General features: G+C 48.6%; 1 protein-coding gene across 1 annotated transcript in view; it reads left to right on the top strand.

Moving 5' to 3' along the window:
• The first annotated feature begins 1,642 nt into the window (after window positions 1–1,642).
• The window catches only part of RAX (retina and anterior neural fold homeobox), an 18,975-nt gene continuing 1,514 nt past the window's right edge, over window positions 1,643–19,103 (top strand). Inside the window, exons 1-2 of the mRNA XM_015405842.1 lie at window positions 1,643–1,943; window positions 5,430–5,671. Coding sequence (XP_015261328.1) covers window positions 1,643–1,943; window positions 5,430–5,671 — 543 coding nt within the window. The remainder of the gene's footprint in view (window positions 1,944–5,429; window positions 5,672–19,103) is intronic.

Here is a 19,103-nt window from a genome sequence, read left to right as displayed (position 1 = left end):
TCCGCCTTTCTTACTGGTGGGACTTCAGGCGGATTACACGGAGCCAGTCAACCAGATGGGGCATTCAACAAACCGATGCAATAGCATCAGGGTTGCAGAACCAACCAGGTATTTAAAAAAAACAAAAACAAAAAAGCTGAAGCAAAGTATAAATGTAAAGAAAACACATTCGATGATGCAAGATTTCCGAGCAGGATTCAATTTACAGCAAACCATATACAGTAGTAAAGACCACAGTTCCTTAATAGTCCACAGTAATTTTGTGGATCTTAGTCCGATTCGCTCATGCGGGCAAGAATCCGGATAGCTTCTCTTGGCAAAAGTCGTCTCAAGAAATACAGTCACCTCTTCCCCCCCCCCAAAAGAAAACCGATTATTTTTTTAATTATTGTTTTTATTTATTTATTTATTTTATACCCCGCCCGGGGCAGGCTCAGGGCGGTTTACATAAAAGTGGGTGCATAAATAACGGTTACATTTATCATAAAGTCATGTAAAAACAGTTCAGTTTTAAAAACCGTTCAATCCCATTCGATTTTTCTCGAGAAAGAAACTTGGCACGAAGTCCGCGTGGTGCCTCAACCAGTTTCTTCGGACAATCGACTTGTGCCTCCGGTGCAGTGTTCCGTCTAGTGTGAGCTAGCTCGCGGTTTTCCAGCCTCCGGCTCACACCTGTTTGTCTCAGCTCAGGAAGGAGGGCTCCAGAGCAAAGTAATTTATGCAGCAGCCAAATCTCTCGCTCACGACTTTAATGCCAGTAGCTCACAAAGTGGAATTGTTGCTCACAAGACTCCACAGCTTAGAGGGAGCATTGCTCCAATGGGTATCTCTCGCAGACCCTCCTCGGGAAATCGGTTTTCTGGTTTTACTTTCTCTCCCCTCAGACGGGAGTCACTCTCGATTCTCCTCGCCCATAAAGTGTGTGTGTGTGTAGGGGGGGGGGGATTATTTCTTGGCAAACACGCCCCCCCTTCCCCAGCCAGCCACCGGCCTTCCCCCTCCCCACTCTTCGGGCTGGTTAATTTCCGCGTGTCAATTTCACCCCCGAGGGGGCGGTCCTTGGGGCAGCTCGCAGGACCGAGGGAAGAGCCCGAAAGGGGGTGGGGGAGGCTCCATTAACTCCGCTGCTCTCCGGCCCCCACGTCGCACAAAGCCCCCAGCCGGAGCTGCAGCGGGCCCTCCGGATCGGGAGCCACCACCAGCGAGGAGGGCCGGGCCAAGGCATTGCCGCCCCCCACCCCTCCCTCCAGGCACACCGGCCGCCGCCACGTCGAGGGAGGCCGTCGCTGCGGCCGAGCCTCCTCCTGTGCCGGGAGAGAGGTCAGCGCTGGACGGCTGATCCGCGGCTCTTCCAGGCCAATCCAGCTTGTCTCTCGGAAGGAGACGGCCCGGCCGCGGCTTAGCTCAGAGTCGAGGAGGACTGCTGCTGCTGCTGCCGCCCACTGACAGCCGAAGGGGGTGGGGGGAGCCGTCGGCCGGCCGGGGCTGCGCCAGATCCTTCCCTGCGGCCGTCGGAAGGCTCCGGGGCTTGCAGAGGCGCCCTGCCCTCGGGGAGAGAGCCCGGGAAGGTAGGTTGGAGGCCCCTGCTGCTGCTGCCGCCGCCGCCGCCGCCGCTCCCCCGACGCCCGTCCAGGCCTCCTCCATGCACCTGCAGCAGAACTCCCTCCTGAACATGACCGACGGCAGCTTCTCCCTCGCCGGACACTTGGTCAGGAGCCCCGGGGGGAACCCGTCGCGGCTCCACAGCATCGAGGCCATCCTGGGATTCACCAAGGAGGACCCGCTGCTGGGCGCCTTCCAAGCCCCGGAGGAGGCCGGCGGCGCCGCTAGGCCGGTGGAGGAGGCGGAGAAGAGGAGCCCCCGCGACTGCTTCCCCAAGATGCAGGCCGACGAGCCCCGAGGGGGGCCCGAGCTGGGAGATCCCGCTGGCCAGGCCTTCGAAGGTGAGGGGGGGAGAGAACGGGGGAGCGGGCCAGGAGGCGACATCCCGGCTACCCTGCCCAGCTGGAGACCCTCTGAGGTATCCGCAGGGGGAGAGGGGCTGGGTGCATTGGTCACCTTGGTCCCACACACACCTATGGTGGGCATCCAGGCCCACGGGGACTGGGGGAGGGAGGGATGAGGCTCTTCGGACCACAACAGGCACCATGGCAAGGTGTGAGAATAGCAGTCAGGAAGAACAGCTCCAGGGAAATAGTTTCAGGTGGGCAGCCCTGTCGGTCTACGGCAGAAAAGCAAGATGGGAGTCCAGCGGCACCTTAAAGATCCACAAGACTTCTGAAAGTCTGAGAGTCAGAAATCTCCCCTGGAGACCCAAAAGATTTCTCAAGTTCAGAAATCTCCCTTGGAGACCCACAAGATTTCTCAGGTTCAGAAATCTCCCTTAAAGAGCCACAAGATTTCTGAAAGTCTGGGAGTCAGAAATCTCCCTTGGAGACCCACAAGATTTCTGACAGTCCAAAAGCTCCCACAAGATTTTTGAGGGTCAAAAACCTTGCTTAAAGATCCACGAAAGTTCCAGGCAATACTCCCTCTAAGCTGTGGAGTCTTGTGAGCAGAAATTCTACTTTGTGAGCGGCTGGCATTAAAGTTGTGAGCGAGCAATTTGGCTACTGCATAAATTAGTTTGCTCTGGAGCCGCCCTTCCTGAGCCGAGACAAAAATGTGTGAGCCGGAGGCTAAAAAACTGTGAGCCGGCTCACACTAACTCAGCTTAGAGAGAACACTCGTTCCAGGGTACAAGCTTCCGAGAGTCAAAAAGCTCCCTGAAAGACCCACAAGATTTCTGAAAGTCAAAAAGCTCCACAAAATTTCCAGAGTATAAACTTCCAAGGTCAAAACTCACTTCGTCAGATACCAGTAGGAATAGCATGTAAGGAAGGGGGCTTTGACTCTCAAAAGCTTTATGCCATGGAAATCTCGTGGGTCTTTCAGGTGCTCTTGGACATGAATCTTGCTCAACGCCAGGGAAAGATAAAGGTGGGGGAATTCGCAAACCGGGTCCTTTGGAGGTGGCCGGAGTCCGAATTACAGAGGCCCACCGAGTTCCTTCCAAACACCTGCTCTTGACACCCAAATGAGTAAAGGATTGTAACTTCGACAGAAACGGCAAGGCGGTCTGACCACAGGAAAGCTAGCAGGCTGTCCATGTTTCTTTCTCTACACTACAGCGCCACAAGCTGTGGTGTGGGACTCCCCAGGGCTGCAGAGCTGTGTGCGCTTCCTGGGGAGTCAGTCCCACTCGACTTCCAAGAAAGCACATATCGCATCAGGTTGTTCCTTGAATGCCCGCACTGTCCACACCAGTGGTGTTTGCTTCCAAGTAGAACAGGGCCATCCTCAGCAGAATCAGGTCCTTCAAGGGCCATTGAAAGGACTCACTGCCCCGAGGGATCCATTAACAGGCAACCGGGTGAGAGTAGCAAGAAGTTGGTGGGTCACCACTGTGGCACGTCTCCCCCCCACACGCTTCTTCTGTCTCAGCCCCATTTAGTGTTTAGCATCCTGCCAATAATGCGGAAATCCCCCTCTTTCTCCCTCTATGGGCTAACTCCCCTGCTCTTTCCCAGAACAGGTTAAATAGATCTTTGGCGCCTCAGCACATCAAGCATAGATAGTGGCAGAAAATCTTTCGACCACTGTAGAACGTGCAGGCACTTGGATTTTTTTTCCAAGAGGGTCTGTAGCCTCTCAACCTGTGGTCTCCAAACCTTTTGAGGTGAAGGAGATGTGTACCCCAACCCATAATATGTTGACCCAGAACACTTTGATTTTAGAGACAGAAGTTCACAAGGAAGCGCAGCCAGCTGGCAGTGCGAAACAGCCGTTTCTGTCTAGGGCCAAGAGCTTTCCCCAGCCTCCCGATATACCTCTCCACTCTGTCCCGATTCTACACCAGTTTGGTGTAGTGGTTAAGTGCGCGGACTCTAATCTGGGAGAACCGGGTCTGATTCCCCACTCCTCCACTCGCACCTGGCTGGAAGGCCTTGGGCAAGCTGTAGCTCTGATAAGAGCTGTTCTTGAAAAAAAGAGCAGTTTCTGTCAAGAGCTCTCTCAGCCCCACCTACCTCACAGGGTGTCTGTTGTGGGGAGGGGAAGGGAAAGGAGTTTGTAAGCCACTCTGAGACACCTTTGGGTAGTGAAGGGTGGGGTATAAATCCAATCTCCCCCTCCTCCTCCTCCCCCTCCTCTTCTTCTTCCTCTTCTTCCTCTTCTTCCTCTGAGTTTCCAGAGCTTTCTAGCCAGTGCTAGAAACAAGAATGCTGCATCGGTCTGATCCAGCTTGTCACTGCATGGTTTTGCACATGGCTGCCTGTCTTTCCAACGTGGGGATGACCAGTGGCAAAAATTAGAATTTGTGCCAGTGAAGAAAGTTGACCGGGTTCCTGGTGCAACTCAGGGGAGCGGGAGAGAGCGGCTACCTGGGTAGGGCAGTTGGGTGAATCGGCCTCCACTTCGATTTCGAAAGGGCAGACAGCAGGGCCGGAATCTTATGCACTCTTACTTGGGCTCTACTGAATTCAATAGAACTCGCTTCCAAGTAAACACGCACAGGATTGGGTCATTATCGCGCAGAGGCCAATTGAATTGAGAAGAATGGGGATCTACAGCTATATGACTGTGTTTCGGGAGCAGCTGTGACTCAGTGGTAGAGCATCTCTTTTGCTTGCAGGAAGGTCCCAGGTTCAATCTCACTCATCCCCAGTTAAAGAGCTCAGCCAGGTCGCAGGTGATGCAAAAGGCCTCTGCCTGAGACCCTGGAAGACTGATGCCAGTCCAAGTACAGCGGACTATATTGACCTTGCTAGGCCAAGGGTCTGAGTTGGAAGAAGGCGGCAGGTCCATGTATTAATGCTGCTATTATGGCAGTTGCGTCTTTATTTTCCCTTTACTTTAAAAAAACAACACCACACCCTGAAAGCGATGTGCAATCCGAAAGGAAAGAACAACACACAAAATTAATGAAATCATCCTAAAAGCAGCTCAAATTGTTTAAAAAGGATTATTATTTAGCACATTTTTTCCCTTAATCCTGCCAGCGAGCTCGGGGGGGGGGGGTTCATTGTTGTTGTGTCATCACAACAACCCTGTGAGGTAGGTTAGGCTGAGACATAGGGACTAGTCCCAGGTCTCCCAGTCAAGGTAATGGCAAGTTGAGATTTGAATTTGGGCCTCCCCGATCCTTCTGTGGCACTCTAACCCCTACACAACAGTGGCTCTTTGAGAGAAGTGGAGAGATGGGACCATTTTTTGATTCAAAGAACTGGGCAATTGAGGACTACATTTTTGATTGGAAGCAAATCCTGTAGGAATCAATGCAATCGCAAACAGGCTTAGATGAATCGGGATGCAGAAATCAGCTTCAGTCTTCATCATCTGGAATAACTGATTGGCAGACTGGCCTTTACCTTTCTCTTCTTCGCCCTCAGATCCCTACTGTCCAAAACGCTCCGAAGAGTGCCTGAGCCCAGAACTGCCCGCCTGTAACAACAGTGACGGGAAACTTTCCGATGAAGACCAGCCCAAGAAAAAGCACCGGAGGAACCGTACGACCTTCACCACCTACCAGCTGCACGAACTGGAGCGGGCCTTTGAGAAATCCCACTATCCCGACGTGTACAGCCGTGAGGAACTGGCGATGAAAGTCAACCTGCCCGAAGTGAGAGTTCAGGTAGGAAACATGGGGTTGTCTCCCAACCGAGCATCACCAGTAAAATCTTGGTCCCTTAATCCTCTCCTACTCCTGCTTTCCTTTCTTAGGAGGCCTCAGTCTTGCTAATCCAGTTTAAAGAGCTCTCCCTCTTTTCTGTTTTTTCGTCTCCAGGAGATAATTTCTGACTCACACATATGCTAAATGATGTGTAAAGAGATTTCCCTTAATCTGTTTAAAAAAAAAAAAAACATTTCACACAGTAATCTCTCTCTAATTATCAGCGTTTGGTTTCAGACCCCTTTGGCTAACGCTCCTCTTGCACGTAGCACCCCCCCCCCCAGCACATAGAACATATGTGCAAGCACCATTTACAACACACTGGCGTGCTTAATTGCAGGTCCCTGCTGATTCAAAGGTCTGAGGTGGAAGAGTGGAAACATGTGGCAAACGAGAGATGTAGCCAAAAATATAGGACATGTCTTGGTTCCTTTGATTTTCACATGGATTATAACTGGGGGGGGGAGAGATGGAAGAGATGGTAATACCCGTGGACTACCTCATAGTGTGAAAGTTAGCGCTTCACTAAGAAAGTACTAACCTTTCTATGATGATTGTGCAAGCGTTTCCCAGCATTCTTTGTCTTGGTTATTCTCCTGATTCTCTTTCTTCGTCTGTCTGTCTGTCTGTCTGTCTGTCTGTTGTTCAGTCGCACAGTCCAGTCTGACTCTTTGTGACCCCATGGACCCCATCATGCCAGTTCCTCCTGTCTTCCGTCTTGCTCTGGAGTTTGCTTGATTCCTATGTAGTATTGTTCTTTGCAGCATCGGACTTTCCTTTCACCATCAGACACATCCCCAGCTGAGTGTCCTTTCGGCTTTGGCCCAGCCGCTTCACTCTTTCTGGGGTTACTTGTACTTGCCCTCTGCTCTTCCCCAGTAGCATGTTGGACACCTTCCGACCTGAGGGGCTCATCTTCCGGCGTCCTATCTTTTAGCCTTTCGTTACTGTCCATGGGGTTTTCTTGGCAAAAATACTGGAGTGGGTTGCCATTTCCTTCTCCAGGGGATCACGCTTGGTCTGAGTTCTCTGCTGTGGCCTGTCCGTCCTCGGTGGTCCTCCACGGCATAGCCCACAGCCTCATCGAACCACACAAGCCCCCTCGCCATATCAAGGCAGTGATTCATTATATACCTGATTGTGTAGATCAGCACACTGCAAGATGAATCTAGTCATTGAGGCAAAGGTACAATGTGGGATATTGGGGGCAGGGGAGGGAAAGATCCACAGAAAAAAATTCAAAATTGGCTCTTGAGTATGTGTATTATGTGCCATCAAGTTGCTTCCGATTTATGGTGACTCTGTGAATTAACAACCTCCAAAACGTTGTCACACAGATCTTGCAAAATGAAGGCCGTGGCTTCCTTGATGGAGTCACTCCATCTCATGCCGGGTCTCCCTCTTTTCTTACTGCCTTCCACTTTTCTTACCTCTTCAGTACATTCAAGGGTATATATACCTCTCGAGAATATATAGCTCTTGTGTATATACCTCTTGAGTATATTCAGGATTCCATTGCAAAAACGAATCTCGAGAATTGTCGGTTTTATCTTGCATAACTATAGCAATGTTACAAGTCAGTCCCTTTATTTTAAGTCGATGGGGTTTCTGCCTTTGGTAGGCATACCAAGGAGATTGGGCCTGTGTAGTTGTTTAAGTACAGTTTGGTGTCGTGGTTAAGTGCACAGACTCTGATCTGGGAGAACTGGGTTTGATTCCCCGCTCCTCCACTTGCAGCTGCTGGATGCCCTTGGGCAAGCCATAGTTCTGTCAGAGCTGTTCTTGAAAAAAGAGCAGTTCCTGTCAGAGCTCTCTCAGCCCCACCGACCTCACAGGGTGTCTGTTGGGGGGAGGGGGAGGGAAAGGAGGTTGTAAGCCGCTCTGAGACTCTGAGTGAAGGGCGGGGGATAAATCCGATCTCTTCTTCTTCTTCTTCTTCTTCTAGTACAAGTCATACACTATGTAAAAAAATATGATCAGCCAGTGATATGGATGCGGGATTGGGAGTGACGGTGGAGGGAACAGCTCATCCATTCATTCTTAGATGTCTGTCTATCTGGTTCATTTTTTCCCCAATCATCCTGCAAGGATTTTCAGGCAGCATAAATGGTTCTCCCTTCCTCACAACAACCCTGTGAAGTAGGCTAGGCTGACTAAAGATCACCGATCGAGCGTCTGTGGTAGAGCAGAGATTTGATCCTTGGTGTCCTGGATTCTAGCCCGATACTCTAACCACGACACCACACTTCCATTCCAATGTTCCCCTCTGATAGGCAGGTTTCTTCAGGGACTTGTCTGTTAATTAGAACAAGCCAGTCTGCTGCGTTGGTCTTCCGGAGACATGACTAGTTACTGATGCCTGGAATTCTGTTACCAGTCATTCCTGATGCCCTGATCAGCAGTCAGGGACACACTGATATACTGCAGGCCGTGCAGACACAGTATCACGTGACCTTTGGATGCAAGCGTTTTTCTGAGCCTAGAAACGTTTTAAATTCTTCCTTTGCTCCAAGATATAGATCATATGGAGACGTCACCTTTTTTATTAGAAGATAATAGCAGCCCTGTCACTCTTTTGGGTGCGAAATTTTGTGCATCTGTGATAGGTTTTTGCAGCCGTTCAAATCGGGTCTACCTTTTTTTTAATACCGTAGTAATCTGCAGTTCGAAAGCAAGAAATTGCAAGTAGATAAATAGGTGCCACTTCGGTGGGAAGGTAACAGCGTTCCGTGCACCTTGGTGTTTAGTCATGCCGGCCACATGACCATGGAAACGTCTTCGGACAGCGCTGGTTCTTCGGCTTGGAAACGGAGATGAGCACCGCAACCCTAGAGTCGGATTCGACTGGCTTTCGAGCAAGGGAACCTTTACCTTTACCTTTAATCTGCTTAAAACTCATAAGTTCAGAAGCAGGATGAGGTAGAGGGGTGATATACTGAGGACATGAGGATGGGGGGGCACTTCTCTCCCAGGCCCCAAAGACCCCCTCAAAGCAGCGAGAGTGAGCTGCCCTTTCTCTCCCCACCGGCTTACCAGTCCAACCCCTTCTTCTCCATAAAATAAAATGGAGGAGAGGAGAGCCACGTAAGCGGCTTTAGGCTCCCATTGGGAAGAAATGTAGATGATGATGATAATAATAATAATGTGGTCTGTGGCACACCTGAAGACTATAACAAGTGAAAAGGTAGTTTCAGCGGGTAGTCGTGCTGCGCTGCCGTAGAAGAGCCAGATTCGAGTCCAGGAGCACCTTAGAGATGAACAAGGTTTTCGGGGCATGAGCTTTCAAGAGTTTGGTGTCGTGGTTAAGTGCGCAAACTCAAATCTAGGAGAACGGGGTTTGATTCTGTCAGAGCTGTCCTTGAAAAAGAGCCGTTTCTGTCAGAGTTCTCTCAGCCCTACCCACCTCACAGGGTGTCTGTTGTGGGGAGGGGAAGGGAAAGGAGTTTGTAAGCCACCCTGAGACTCTGAGTGAAGGGCGGGGTATAAATCCAATCTCCTCCTCCTCCTCCTTCATTTTGTCCGTGAAAAGGGCAGGGGGGCAGGTGGAAGAACCAGGGAGCAAACATTTAGAAAGAGCATTGTCTATATTCTCTCCCACTGCATTTGGGAGACATACAGGTCCGTGTCTAGAGTGAGAGACAGCAACACCGCACAGTGGGTCTAAACAAAGGTCCTGCATAATTGGGCTGCCCCTTTTTGTTTCAGAGGAGCAAAAATGCATCTTACATCCTTATGTGCCATTTTCTCCATGGAATATATGTGTAGAGGAGCTCCGTGCGTCATCATTGGAGCGCACACGAGGCTCTGGGTTTTATTTGGCATCAGCTTGAGGTTCACCCTTCTCCCTGTATTTTTTTTTTTTAACCATAATGCTGCCCCATCTTTTGTGACCAATCGAGCAAAACTCGTGCTTATCTTACAAGCTAATGTTGTTTTAAACTGTAAATGTAATTTATGGGATTTTTTTAATTGTGCACTTTGTAAATGGTTCTCTCTGATGTACACTGCCCTGAGCCCTATTGTATAGGGGAGGGCAGTTTAAAAATCTAGACAGACAGACAGATAGATCTGTGCTAACACTTAGCCCCATTCATGCCGTGCCTTTTCCTTCTGCAACCCTGGGAACTGTAGCTGTGTGAGGAAGCTATAGACATTTAATAAAAATTACTCAGCAGCCTCAACAAACTACAAACCCCAGAATTCTTTGAAGGAAACCATGACAGTTAAAGTGGTAGGTACGGTACCAGGCCCGTAGCTGGAGTGGGGCATCTCGGGGCTAGGCCCCCTGACTTACTGGCAAGGCCCCATGACTTGCCATCCAGCCCAGGGCCCCCGAGAAGGGAAGGAGCCGGGTATTCCTTTAATTTGATTAGCCAGTGCCCCCTAAGAAATTGAAATGCCCCCCAACTGAAAAAATCTTGGCTACAGGCTTGGTAGGTACGTTTGTAATATAGATATGCCCGTGACCTTCAACTGTATCTGAAGAAGTGAGCAGTGACTAACGAAAGCTCACAACCCTGCCACGAAATTTGTTAGTCTTTAAGGTGCTCCTGGACTCTTGCTCTTTTCTACTGCTACAGACAGACTAACACGGCTACCCATCTTGATCTGTCTCCGTGGAAGGCACCACATTTAGCGGTACATAATGGAAATCAATCAGCCTTGAAGTTTCTGAAGAAGTGACTCACGGAAGCTCATCCCCTGCCATGAATTTTGTTAGCCTTTAAGGTGCTGCTAAACACTTGCTCTTTTTCTGCTGCCCTTTACCTTTGCCGTGGTGTCTCCATGCGTTTCACGGTGGAATGATGGCCCAAATTTGCTCAGAAGGCATGGCTGATTGCTGAAAAACATGTTCAAAACAGCGAGCACGTCCTTCAGAAAAATGGAAAAGAAATTCAAGCAATTATTTAGCTCCTTTCTGGAGCTAGATCCTACTGTGGAGGGAAATAATAAGAAATACTGTTAGTGAGAGGGTCTTAAAATGCTTAACTATCCCTGGATTGGGCTGTTTGTGAGTTGCATTGAACGTGCACTATAAATGCTTCTCTTCTCTGTACTCGGTTCCTTTAGTTCCCACTGCAAAGAAGAAAGTTTTTTCCCCCCTTTCTTTTTCCATAATTGTAAGACGGAGGATTTTTTTAAAAAAACCCCCAAACCCAGGCTTAATTAACGCTGAATTATCTTTAATCCCTGGGTCATGAAAAAGTTTGAAAAGCCTGAAATATTTACTAGTCATCTGTAAAAAATGTGGGAGGGCTTCCAAAACTGGGGTGGATTTTTAGAAAAGCTGCCTCCAAACGGTTGGAAAAACAGTACTAATTTTATCCCATCGACTGGGTAATGAGAACGGATTTAGGTTTATGGGCTAAGGGTGGTGGGGTTTTTTGGTGGGGCTGGGGTTGTGGGGGGGGGGGGGGGGGGACGTGAGATAAAAATTGCCTGAAAAGGGGTTGCCTTTAAAAAGATCAGGTTTGAACTCAATTAGGGAGCTCAGGAACCTGGGCAGGTTTAAATCTTTTAGGCAATCCCTCCCCCAAAAACTGGTGTGTGTGTGTTGCCAACTCCAGGCTGGGAAATTCCTGGAGATTTGGGAGTGGAGCCCGAGGAGGGCCCCCAACGGGTATAATGCCATAGAGTCCACCCTTCAAAGCCGCCACTTCCTCCAAGGGAACTGATCTCTGTAGTCCGGAGATCAGTCGTAATTCTAGGAGATCTTCTCCACCCCCTCACCCACCCACCCCCGAGGCTGGCAAACCGATGCATGACACGTTCCTTTATGGGTAAGCCCCCAAAGGTAAATGGAAAGTAAAATTTTTCTCCTAAGCAATGCTCCATCTAAGCTTTGGAGTCTTGTGAGCAACGGTTCTACTGTGTGGGCTACTGGCATTAAAGTTGTGAGCAAGCGATTTGTCTACTGCATAAATTAGTTTGCTCTGGAGCCATCCTTCCTGAGCCGAGACAAAAATGTGTGAAAGGCTAAAAAACTGTGAGCTAGCTCATACTAACTCAGCTTAGAGGGAACACTGCTCCTAAGAGCATTCTTGAAGTTCAATGTTTTACTTGACCTTAAATATTTATTTAGGGCTCAAAACAAATCACCACACTTGCGTTATTTACTTTGGAGTTAGGTCACCCTCACTAAGGTTGTTTAATTACATCAGTAAACAAATGGGTTTGGATCCACGCCATATTGGGTTGCATCCAAAGATATGCTTCAAGGAAGATTCCTTTCACTCATGGAGAGTAATCTTCTACTCATAGGGAGGATGAGAAGTACCTTTGCCATTGAGAACCTCCCCCACTGTATCTTAGCTTGCCCATTGTTCAACTCATCCAGAGACAAATTCTTGACAGGAATTTTATTTACCATAAATGCGTATTCTGAAAATGAGAAGACTGTGAGGAATTTCAGACAGACGATATAATCCAGAAGAGGAACGGTTTCCAAACGGTTTCTGGTCTGTCATTTCAGACAGAACCATTTTAGAACCGGATCCCTACCGGAATATATTTGCAATTTCAGACACAAACGCTTCTGTCCCATTTAGGAAACGGCTGAAGCATTTTACCTGTCAACTGCTTCCAAGTAGTCTTCAGTTTCCTCTCCCAGTTCCGATGCGCTTTTTCCCACCGTTTTTCGCCCACGCAGGTGATCGCTGGCTTTTTTTAACGTTTGCTTTATAGTGCTATAGCGCTATAACACAACAGCATTATATCAACCCCATTGGAATGCCTGGAGTGTTTTGTTATAGTGCTATAGCGCTATAGCGCTCTAAAGCGAATGTTAAAAAAAAAAGCCGGAGATCGCCCGCAGGGGCGAAAAACGGTGGGGAAAAAGCGGTGCAGTCTGAAATGGCAAACCGCTTCAGATCCAGCTCTTTACCGGAAGGGGAAAGCCATGTTTGAAATGGCAGCCCTATACCGTTTTACTCCATGACGGATCAAAAACGGCTTCAAAACCGGTTAAAAAGGGTAATGTGAAATTCCTCTGTGTTTCTGTTATCAGATTCCGATGAGTTCGTATCCTATAGACTCTTTGCCCTTGTGGCCACTCCCATTCTACTGTATAATTTAACATCTTATGTATGTGATTTTAGATTTTATTCCTTTATGTATTTTATTATATTATTTTACTGCTGTATTTGAATGCCCTGTAACTTTGTTATGGCCTATGGCTAACACAATAAATCCTACTGGTACTGGGAAGTACCTGGAGATATTGGAAGTGGAGCCTGAGAAGATCAGAGTTTGGAGAGGGGAGGAACTTCAGTGGGGTATATAATGCCATACAGTCTACCTTCCAAAGTGGCCACTTTCTCCAGATGAATCCCAGGAGATCTCCAGCTGCTACCTGGAGTTTAGCAACCCCACAGGTAGGCTGTTTTGTGAACAGAAAGGCACACATAGATTCAACCCCGTGGTTGGCATCCTACCCACTGTGTACTTATAGCATTCCGTGCATCTGGCCAGAACAGAAGCCAATTGGGTGTAGTTGTTAAAGAGTCTCAGTTAGAGCTGGGGTTCACTTAAGGTTGCCGTCTCCAGGTTGGGAAATACCTGGAGATTTGGGGGGTGGAACCTGAAAAGGGCGAGGTTTGGGGAGGGGACTTCAATGGGGTATAATGCCATAGAACCCACCATTTTCTCCAGGGGAGCTGATTTCTGTTGCCAGGATATCAGTTGTCATAGCGGGAGGTCTCCAGCCCCCACCTGGAGGTTGGCAACCCTAGTGCAAATTCTATTCCGCCGTGAAGCTCATTAGGTAGTTCGGGGGCTACGTTCTTTCTCTCAACCAACCTCAGAAGATTGTTGTGAGGTTAAAGTGCTGGGAGGAAAGAACCTTTTGGGGGGAAAGACATAGAATGTAAATTTGATTTAAACAGACAGGCAAATTTAAATCAAATTGACATTCTGTGTATGTCTGTGCTTTATTACACACACAAAAAAACCATTCCCAAGAGACTTGTTTTAGTCACTTGGGAAAACATCCTTACATTTGGTCTCCTGAAAGTGCTCAGAGCGGCCTGTGATTTCCCCATCCGTAGATTACGTAGGCCGAGACCTGCTTCAATACCTCAACAGGTCCAGTCCAGTGTTCTCGGCCCTCTTTCCACCACAGATTTGTCTTCTGAGGAAAGGCTGAATACTGAAGCAGATTCAGGAGAATGGTACCTCAGACAATGGGGGGAAGCAGTGAAGTCTGTCAGACCTATGAGGAAAGGTTAAAATGCTTGGGGCTCTTTAGCTTGGAGAAACGACGACTGAGGGGTGACATGATCGAGGTTTATAAGATTATGCATGGGAAAGAGCAGGTAGAGAAAGAGGTACTTTTCTCCCTTTCTCACAATACAAGAACTCGTGGGCACTCCATGAAACTGCAGAGCGGTCGGGTTAGAACGGATAAAAGGAAGTCCTTCTTCACCCAAAGAGAGATTCACACATGGAATTCACTGCCACAGGAGGTGGTGGTGGCTACAAGCATGGACGGCTTCAAAAGGGAATTAGATAGGCATATGGAGAAGAGGTCCATCAGTGGCTATTAGCCACAAGGTATAGATAGGGGCTCTGGGGCAAGTGATGCTCTGTCTTCTTGGTGCTTGGGGGGGGGGGGGTCAACAGTGGGAGGGCTTCTAATGTCCTGGCCCCACTGGTGGACCTCCTGATGGCACCTGGTATTTATGGCCACTGTGAGACACAGAGTGTTGGACTGGATGGGCCTTTGGCCTGATCCAACATTGGCGTCTCTTATGTTCTTATGTTCTTATGACCTGGCCATCTCCCAGGGCCAGTTCAAAACATTGTGCAGACCCGCCTCAAGCAAAGTGCAATCATCATCTCATGGGCTGACAGTGGCAGTTTGGGCTAGGGTTGCCAGCCTCCAGGTGGAGCCTGGAGATCTCCTGGAATTACAACTGATCTCCAGGTGACAGAGCTGAGTTCCCCTTAGGGTTGACAGGTCCCTCCTGGCAACTGGCAGGGGATGGGGGGATTTTCCAGGAGCAGGAGGAAAGCCCAGGCTATGTCACTGGCTATGCGGCAATGTCATTGTGCTGGGATGTCCCGGTGACACTCTGGCATTTGGGCAAAAACTCTATAGTAAAAATGGCTTCTACAAAAGAGAAGAGAAGAGGCTGGATTTATACCCCACCCTTCACTACCCAAGGGAGCGGTAGAGTGGCTTACAAACTCCTTTCCGTTCCCCTCCCCACAACAGACACCCTGTGAGGTAGGTGGGGCTGAGAGAGCTCTTGACAGAAACTGTTCTTTTTCAAGAACAGCTCTTATCAGAACTACGGCTTGCCCAAGGTCATCCAGCCAGGTGCAAGTGGAGGAGTGGGGGATCAAACTCAGTTCTCACAGATCAGAGTCCGCTAAATTAACCACTATACCAAATACCAGAGAGTTGCCAGATGTTGCTGAGGTAATGACATCACTTCCAGCACACATTGGACTCTATGGCATTATGCCCAGCTGAGGTCCCTCCTCTCTCCAAACTCTCCCCACCCCGGGGTCTACCCCCCAAATCTTCAGGAATTTCCTGACACAACGCTGGCAACCCTAGTGAGGGTGGAGGACAGGCCAGACACCTCCAGACTAAGTCAATCCCCTGTGGTATTTTTTAGCACCCTTCTTTTTGTCCTCAGCATTCACTTGGGTGGTGTGACCAGAGAAAGACCCCTGCCAATGGTGAGCTGAAAATGCATATGCTCTGGTCTCCTCTATGGCTGTACATTGTACATCAGAAACAGAGGGCAAGATCTTGCTCAAGGAAGCTCATCCACCATTACTAATCTTTTCATCACCTACTAGAAGCTTCCGAGGAAGCCCAAAGTTCCCAGCTGCAAAGTCTGAAAACCACCCAGAGAGTCTTCGCCTTCAACAGTCAGGATCAAATCCCCACTTTTTGTGATGCTTCACTGCAAGTCCCTTGCCTCAACCTACCTTGCCAGGTTGTTGTGAACCTAAAACAGGACGACACCCCTGTATGCTGGCCTTCATTCGCTTTGTTGATGTGCGGCAGAGGTAAAAAATGACCTGCGTCACAGGCTTGTTATGAGAATCCGTCAGGCCCATGCGAATAAGATTTCTAAATCGTGTGCAGTCCAACACTACCCATTTACTCAGAGACAATCCCGCTTAATTCACGTAAGATTGCAGCTCCGTTTTATTTTAAAGCTCCATAGATGCCAGTGAAATTTTTACTGTGAATATGCTGGATTTTTGTAGGCTGTAATGTTACATTTTTAAATGCACAATCAGGATTGTAAAAAAAATTTCAGGCATCTTGTAACTATTTAACAGGTGCTCGGACCCTGCCCCACTCCCAAGTGAAGCAGGTACATTTCCAGGAATAACAGGGTTTCAAAGAACAAAAGGGACTTATTCTCTCGTCCTCGCTCTCTCATATATATACATATAATATTTTGTTCCAACTTACTCTATTTCTAAAAGGTACACCATTTATAACAGTTATTGATGATGGTGCAACAAATGCTAAACCAGATAACAATCAAAATGTTATCAAGATTCCAGTTTGGTGTAATGGTTAAGTGTGTGGATTCTAATCAGGGAGAACTGGGTTTGATTCCCCACCCTTCCACTTGCAGCTGCTGGATGACCTTGGGTCAGTCACAAGTTCTGTCAGAGCTGTTCTCTTATGGACAGTTCTGGAAGAAGAAGAAGAGATTGGATTTATACCCCGCCCTTCACTACCCAAAGGTGTCTCAGAGTGGCTTACAAACTCCTTTCCCTTCCCCTCCCCACAACAGACACCCTGTGAGGTAGGTGGGGCTGAGAGAGCTCTTTAAGAACTGCTCTTTGTTTCAAGGACAGCTCTTATCAGAACTATGGCTTGGCCAAGGTCATCTAGCCAGGTGCAAATGGAGGAGTGGGGAATCAAACCCGGTTCTCCCAGATTAGAGTCCGCGCCCTTAACCACTACACCAAACTGGCTCTCTCAGCTCCACCTACCTCACAGGGTGTCTGTTGTGGGGAGGGGAAGGAAAAGGAGTTTATAAGCTGCTCTGAGACTCCAAGTGAACGGTGGGGTATAAATCCAATGTCATTGTCGTCTTCTTCTAAAAGAAGTCTATCAGTGTAGAGAAACTCAGAAGACAAGTGCCGTTTGCAAATGGGAGTGACCCATAAGATCCTGTATGGTGAACTGGGGAGCTCTTGTTCTGCGTTCTTCCCTACATGAAGGAGACTTGGGGCAGGGTATTTCCAGTGGAGGGAACCATAGCTTTGGAGCAGATTGCCCAGAGAATGCATTGGATAGGGTTGCCAGCTCTGGGTTGGGAAATACTTGGATATTTTGGGTGTGGAACCTGGGGAGGGTGGGGTTTGGGAGGGGAGGGACCTCAGTGGAGTATAATGCCCACTGTTTCCGATGCAGCTGTTCAGTTTCCAATGCAGCTGTTTCTCCAAGGGAACTGATCTCCATAACCTGGGGACCAGTTGTAATTCTGGAAGATCTCCAGCCACCACCTGGAGACTTCAAGCCACAAATGGACGACAGTGATTAACCAAAGGGTACACCCCACCAAAGTTCACTGTGAAAAAAATTGATTCTATTACAGTTACAGTCCACAAACTTGCTTCTTCTTTTGTTCCTTTATTTTATGTCATGCAATGCTGCTGCTGCTGCTTCCAAACAACCTCCAAACACCAAACAATGACGGATTTCCTAGGTAAGTATTCCGTTTCCCCCAGGTCGCTTTTTTATACATGGAGCCCATGCTCTTCGCCTCCTACTCTCAGTTAATCTCGTGTTTCCCTTTGGCATGAAGCAGTAGCATTGCATGACGTAAAATAAAGGAACAAAAGAAGAAGCAAATTTGTGGGCTGTAACTGTAATAGAATTCATTTTTTCACAGTGAACTTTGGTGGGGTGTACCACCTGGAGACTGGAAATGACTACTTCAGTGGATATAATGTATACAGAATGGAAACTTTCTTCTTACTGTAATTCCTCTCTCTCTCTCTCTCTCTCTCTCTCTCTCTCTCTCTCTCTCTCTCCCGTGCTGTTTTACTAGCAGTCATCCATGTCTTGATTTTTACTGTTTAAGCTGTTAAATTGTGTTTGTGTGTGTGTTTCTCTGTCTGTTGGGGAAGCGGGGGAGACTGTGTATTGCCTTAGCTGCCTTTCAGGATGCAAGACTATTTTACGTCTAGCTAGCTGATCGAATATTGATATTTATTTATGAAAAGCTCTGTCTCAAACTGCGTCGTGTGATCAGTTCTATTTTCTTGAGACATCAAGAAAAACATTCAGTCGAAGTGACCGAGTACTAAATCATCCTACCCAAATGACGGTGGGTGGTTTTCTATATTAAAAGCAAAAAAGTTAAACTTATGCTAATGTTTCTATATATGAAAAAAAAAACCTATAATGAGCCAGGAACATTCCTCCAGGGAAACAGCTAATCATCTCAAGAATATCTGGCTCTGGTTGTTCTTGAAATTAATCAACAGCAGAAGGCTGTAGTGTGTGACGTGCACAGACCCACAATACATAATCATTTCATACCTTACTTCCTGTGCGGTCCTCCTAAGCCTGTACACTCAGAAGTACATCCTGTTGAACTGAATAGGGGCTTGAAAGCCAGTTGAATCTGACTCCAGGGGGCAGTGCTCATCTCTATTTCCAAGCCAAAGAGCCAGCGCTATTCGAAGACGTTTCTGTGGTCATGTGGCCGGCATGACTAAACGCAGGCGCACGGAACGCTGTTACCTTCCCACCGAAGCGGTACCTGTTTATCTACTTGCAATGTCTTGTTTTCGAACTGCTAGGTTGGCAGGAGCTGGGGCCAGAGACGGAAGCTCACTCCGTCACGCGGTGCTCGGGTCTCAAACTGCCAAACTACAGACCTTCCAGCCTGCAGCTCAGCGTCTTAGCCTCTGAGCTACCGCGGCCCCCTGAATAGGGACTTACTCCCTCGTTAAGTCTGCTTAGGATTTCATCCCTAGACTCAGACTGTTCGGACCGTCTAGTTCAGTGTTGATTATTCTGCCTGGCACTGGCTTCCCTGCTCTCAGGAAGAGACGGCCCATTCCAGAGCTTGTTACCTGAGATCCTTCTGCTGGTGATGCCAGGGACTGAACCCGGGACCTTTCCTGTTCTGCATTGCAGCCCTCCACATCTCTGTACTGTGCAGTCCTGTTGTCACCCACACACATGCGGCCCATCTGTCGGGGGCCCGAGGGACCCCAGGGCGCCTCCACTCCAAGGAAATTGGAGGCGTCATCCTCTGCATCCACTCACCAAGTCAACAACACACATGATGCTGTTACGACGATGCCTGCAGGCTGGGGTGCCCGCTGCCCACTGGAGACGAGAGCTCTTCTGCCCCTGGCACTGGTTGCCTGCCGGTGCTCAGGTGGGCGCGGCAGG

Source organism: Gekko japonicus, unplaced genomic scaffold, assembly GCF_001447785.1.
Source record: "Gekko japonicus isolate JY-2015 unplaced genomic scaffold, Gekko_japonicus_V1.1 scaffold201, whole genome shotgun sequence".
Lineage (NCBI taxonomy): Eukaryota > Metazoa > Chordata > Lepidosauria > Squamata > Gekkonidae > Gekko > Gekko japonicus.
Note: the sequence above shows the minus strand (reverse complement) of the source record. Positions and strands in the feature narration are given on the sequence as shown.